Source organism: Olea europaea, unplaced genomic scaffold (genome assembly GCF_002742605.1).
Source record: "Olea europaea var. sylvestris unplaced genomic scaffold, O_europaea_v1 scaffold823, whole genome shotgun sequence".
In the NCBI taxonomy this organism is placed as follows: domain Eukaryota; kingdom Viridiplantae; phylum Streptophyta; class Magnoliopsida; order Lamiales; family Oleaceae; genus Olea; species Olea europaea.
This window is the reverse complement of record NW_019266669.1, coordinates 220,682-226,277: the sequence shown is the minus strand read 5'-3', so window position 1 is coordinate 226,277 and position 5,596 is coordinate 220,682. Positions and strand designations below refer to the sequence as shown.

The 5,596-nt window shown below is 36.7% G+C and overlaps 1 protein-coding gene across 3 annotated transcripts; it reads right to left on the bottom strand.

Moving 5' to 3' along the window:
- Positions 1–5: 5 nt before the first annotated feature.
- LOC111391688 (protein RMD5 homolog) lies at positions 6–4,663 on the bottom strand. 3 transcript variants are annotated; one of them, XM_023016934.1, is made up of 3 exons: positions 4,570–4,663; positions 3,140–3,212; positions 6–1,268 (listed from the first exon to the last, which is right to left on the bottom strand). In XM_023016934.1, the coding sequence occupies exon 3, from the start codon at positions 1,249–1,251 to the stop codon at positions 91–93; it is 1,161 nt and encodes a 386-aa protein (XP_022872702.1). In that variant the 5' UTR covers positions 1,252–1,268; positions 3,140–3,212; positions 4,570–4,663; the 3' UTR covers positions 6–90. The 3 variants fall into 3 exon arrangements, with proteins under 3 accessions (XP_022872702.1, XP_022872704.1, XP_022872703.1); XM_023016936.1 differs by lacking the exon at positions 4,570–4,663 and adding an exon at positions 4,400–4,558; XM_023016935.1 differs by lacking the exon at positions 4,570–4,663 and adding an exon at positions 3,451–4,389.
- Positions 4,664–5,596: the final 933 nt, after the last annotated feature.

Sequence of the window (5,596 nt, the reverse complement as noted above, 5' to 3'; positions counted from 1 at the left end):
TACAGTTTTTTTTTTTTTTTTTTTGATCGGGGGTGGGGGGCATGTAGGAAGGCCAACTAAATACAACTCTAGTAAATCTTTTAACGAAGATCAGAAATACAATTGCCTGCACTGACCTGCTTCGACGTCAGAGGGACAGTAAGGGCACTTGAAGAACCTCGTGCTATTATTTTTGGACAGCTTTGTAATAGATTGCTTACACAGTACATGTCCGCATGACATCAGCATAGGGGGGTTCTCTTCACTTGCCATGTCCCGGCTCACTGGACAGACAAACATCGAATGGAACTGGAATTCTCTGTCCAAATCCAGGGGCACCGGTAATTGTTTCATGGATTGCCATTCATGCTTCTTACCATTCATCACATTCATCAGCTTCAGAAGGGTTGGCAACCCCTGAGCTCCAGCTGCAATTGTCACACTCAACGGACTCTCATAGGATTGCCCAATAAGGTTGCAGAACTGCACGGTGAACTCCTCAGCCAATTTGTCCCAATGCACGGAGGATAATAATTCGGAATATGGTGAGGAGTTGAGTCTTCCAGCCCATAAAAGACAAGCCATGAGCTTTTGAATTTCAGCCATACGACTAGTAGCATAAGGAGCAAAAAATGTTCTAGCATACTTCAGAGCTTCATCTCTGCCATTGTTCTGCAAGATCTCCACAAACTGAAGGCGATGAAGCTTCAGTTCAATATCAGATCCACTTTGTTTAAGTCGTTCATTGTTGGTGGCAGCCCAAATTAGAGCAGGCTCCAGGTTCCGGGATTTCATGGCTTCAAGTATCTGATACATTTCCAAGAAAGGGGATTTATCAGCTGCTGCTTCTGGTTCCCTGGACTCGTGTATGAAAAAATCACCAATATCAAACTGACCCTCCCGGTAGAAATGACTGGCAATAATTTGATTGACAGTATGAATATCAAAATCGACATTTCGATAAGCCTTTGATATATCGGGATTGAAGGATTTCTCAATGGTCTTTGGATACTTGCTCAAGGCACTGTTCAGTTCCTTGTGTGCGCCTTCCAGTTGGCTGAGTGGAGCAATCTCTTTCAACTTGGTTTTTACCTCTCCAAGGATCAACTTGTGATCAGTTGCAGATGCAGAATCTTGACTTGATTGCATTCTAGATAAAGTTTGTTCTATTTCTTGCCCAATTTGTCCAATTATTTCTTGAGATTTTGAGGACGACGATTTCTGCTTCTTTGTAACACGATCAAATGCATCTATGATGGAACTCATCTCCATTTTAAACTCCGAAGTTCCTGAATGGAGATGTTAAAAATCTAAGTAATGACTACCTACAGGAAGTAATCCAAAAGAACAAGACCGATTCATAGAAGTACAAATAGCAAACAAACATGTAGAAACTCCTAGGTCATGTGAAGGAGGAAATGGATGAAAAGAATGCAATGGATAGATGAATAGAAATTTTCTGACCAAATAGCCGATAACATCAACATGATAAAACCATGGAGTACGCATAAAATCTATATCATCTTTTATTGGTGACGACAACAATAACAGCTACGCTAATGCTGTCAATGAAGTCTAGATTTAACTAGATTGAATTATACTGACACAAATACACAGGCAACACCGAAAAATCAGGAAAAGAAGTATATTATTTTGAGCATCTAAACAAAAATAGATCGATCCAAATGGGAGGACGAAACAATGGGGAATGGGGAGCGAAGTTCTCTCTTTTTATTCTCCTCTCTCCTTTTTAGTTAAAAGCAAGGGTATAATAGTTATTTCACTAAATATCCAACGGTGTCATCTGAGATGTGCTATTTCGAAGGCAATTTTGGTGTACCACTACATTAGAAGTCCAAAAATGTTGGTATTGATTGGGCATGGGAGGGTCACCGGCATGGACAAGGATATCGCCGACACAAATTTTTTGGAAAAAGTAGGTCGTAGACATTAGAGGCACATCGACTTAAATTCTTTGAACTTTAGAATTTTCTATAATTTTTAATATAGGATACAACACATGCCATATTGAACACTTGCTCGATATATATCCCTATATCTTTCAGGTAATGCAAATTTAAAGAAAATATGAAAAATAGGGTACGGCATGTGACTTATTTGGCCATGTCATGGAGCGTTCAAGTATTGTCGATGTCTGACACACAGTACACTACACGTGTCTGACATGGACACCATCCTAATAGAAGTATCTATGCATCATAGTTTACATGAAATGAAGTGATCATGCAGAAGGTGAGAGGAAATGACAAAAACTGAAAAGGGAAAGGGTAAAGAATTCTTTAGCCATTGTGGTACAATTTTTTGAAGATAGCTAACATGTGCCGTGTTAGGAAAAACCAGAAATCCATCCCCATTTTGTTTTTGAGACCGGTAAAAAATTTGGTAGTATAGTCTAAGAAGCACCTCCACTGATTTGTATGCATGCTAGAGCCTCGAGAGGAACTTCCAACTATGTCAGAAAAATGATCCTTTCTGTATATAATAATAATATAAAGTCTGGATATATATCCAATTTTCCTTTTTCTTCTTTATAGTACAGGTACACCACTTCAGTAGATTTCACTAAAGTTCAGATTTTAATTTAGGTTTCTTTTGTAAAATAAAATTTCCAAAAAGAAATCCTAATATTACTTATCTACTTACAAACCTTAATCTTCTTCATAGTTTTGAGGATCAATTTAGAGACAATTGAATCATCTTATAACACATGTTCAGTCCTGCTAAACAAAATTTTGTGCGTCCATGCAAAGGTATGCATGTTTCTTTATAGAAAATGAGCATGACTGAGAATTGCAAATAACATCTTAAATTACACAAGGAGACACTGAGCACCTTCTCAAATTACATAAGAAGAAACCAATCAGTGACATAAATAGTAACTCGAGAACAAAAAATGAAGTTGAATAACAAAAGTGACAACACAGCCACTAAATGAGGAAAGCACAAATTATAATTCTAGTATAGTATTTATTCAGAATTACCATCAATTTTTAGTAACTTTCAGCAAATATATCAGTTAAACCTGCAGAATAAGTTGAGTCTCTATATGCATTTCAACAATCAATCCAGTTTCAGAAAGCAAATAACAATGTCCAAACAGCAAATTAAATATATATGAGAAGTAAACCGAGAGGACAACCTGATAAAATTTGATAAGGCTGAAGGTCACGGGCTAAAACCGTCTTCAATCAAATTCAGGGTTACAAAAATACCTGGAATAGACAACAAATATACATCAATGGGATGTTGCTACAAGGCAAATTGCATTGGTGGGATACAGAGTGGTGAAATCTTTTTTTAATTTTGGAAAAAGTTCTAGAATTTGCTTGTCCCAATCATCCGCACTCCAAAAAAGACAACTTATCCAACTAGACTATTGTAGGACAGCATAAGCTCATAATAACATCATCATGGTAATAGAATTAAGAAGGCATTGGAATAACGACTTACGAAAACAATAAACAACGAGAATCTTTGTAGTAGCAATATCCAATGGAATAGGTATGAGTTGCCAAACTGAGGTGTAACCTCACAACGACACTTCGTGAAAGCCTCATGTGATGAGAGTTTTCGAGGCGTAAGCTTCAAATAGTTCTTTTAATCAATGGGTATGACATTCTATTTTCTAACGAGTGTAATGACTGCTTATTTTTTAAACAACTGTGCATAACAGTGAGACAATTTGCAGATGCAAGTTAATTCAGAAATTTACAGAGAATGCATTATTTTTATAATCATTAATTATTTTAGAGCTAGACCTTGCACCTTGCACATAATCATTTTTGACAGATAACCTAAAACATTTTGCAAGATTACATTTGCCTTTAGGCTTTAGCAAAATAAATAGACGGACCTATGACTACAGTAGACAATTCTATTTTACTTTCTTCCATTTGTTTTCCTCGTCTTTCCTTTTTGGGGTTAAATAGAATTTCATTCAGATCCAAAACGAACAAAAGATACTTCACATGAACAGCACTGGGTTATAGGTGTTTGGCAATAGATGCACCACAATACTATACAAATCTAACCAATCTCATAAGAATAAGGGTATAGATTATTTAACACTGTCCATCAGAACCACACATTAGAAATGGCGTCACATCCTCAAAGATACATGGCAAAAGTGAACAAAGAAGCTTCAAAAATATGAGGCGCATGTAATTGTGCATGCACAGGAGCAGAGAATCAAACACAGTTGTTTCCTCAGTATTAGCATAGCTCGAATTGACATAATTGTAAAAAAAAAAATTAATTGACGTAATAAAAAAGATACCTCATCGGGACCGCAAGGAATTTGTACTAAGCTAAGTTAAACAAATTCTGTTTTTTCACCAATTATATTAATTTCATAGTAAATCAAGTAAACTGAAGGTACCGAACAAAAAGAGTTACTTACCTACCAATCAAACAAGCATGAAAATTACGAGCAAGAAAAAAAAAAAGAACTGAAACGAGATCGAGATTCGAGAGAATAGTATTCAAACATTCGCTAGTTCGTAGAAAGATTAAATGATTTTACAAATCGATACATCAAATACAGATACGGCAATAGAATAGCTTGCTTACCTGAAGAAGACAAGAGGAAGTGTGTGAAATGCAATGATGATTGATTGGGGGCAGTGAGGGAAGATAATCTTTTGCTTCAGAGTTAGGAATTCAACATCCCCAATTGACGGTTTTGTCCCTGAAGGTTTCCAGTGGGCCGGATTCACAATGGCCCAGACGAGTCTTATGTGGTTTTAGTGGGTAGGTCACGTAAAATAATCTGGATAAAGATGGAGTGGTTTGTGGGACAAATTTTATATAAGTTATTGTTAGATTTGTTTCAAACTTTCGATTGTTAATTAACCATATAAATCAATTATTCATGGTGGTGGTAATGAAAGCACCTAAGATTGAGGCAAATATGGTTGAATTTGATGGAACTAGTCCTGATTTTCCACAACTTTCTTCATTCATGTTGAATTTCACAGGTTCGAAAGAAAAACCATTTTTTTTTCTCTCATCAGCATTTTGATGCCGACTGGACTTGGAGAAGAGGTCGAGGTGGTACGAGTAAAAGTTTTGGTGCTGGAGTTTGTAATGGTCAAGAGCAAGAAACATTGTTAAGGAGAAAATTTCTAGTATTCTTACTCACTATTAATTGACATGTATATGACTTGTCTCAGTTAAATAATATGGAACCCTTTGCGAATGTAGTACAATGCAATTAAGAGAACTTCCTCTGATGTAGAAAGCTACGTAGCATTAACTTTTATGTACATGAACAAACTCCCACAATTAATAAGACTAGCATATAAGACATAAACACAACACTCACAATTTCTGTCATCTAACCAGACCCATCGTAAAAGGTTTTCGATACTCAATTTCTTTCTTAATATACTTTAAAGATTATTGTTGATGTTACAGAGTTGGAGCCAAGGTTGGAAGTGGACTTGGCAGAGGTGTTGGATTTTGAGGTGGTGCTAGTTTTGGTGGAAGATGGGATATAGGTGCAGGTGGGAGTGCGATTGATGGTGGATGAAGAAGGGTGCAAGTGGTGGAGCAGGTTGCCAACGATGATGGGTGGTTGCTAACAATGACGACAACA

Excerpts from the sequence above, each read along its gene's own strand:
- LOC111391688 (XM_023016934.1), bottom strand. The coding sequence starts at position 1,251 with ATGGAGATGAGTTCCATCATAGATGCATTTGATCGTGTTACAAAGAAG.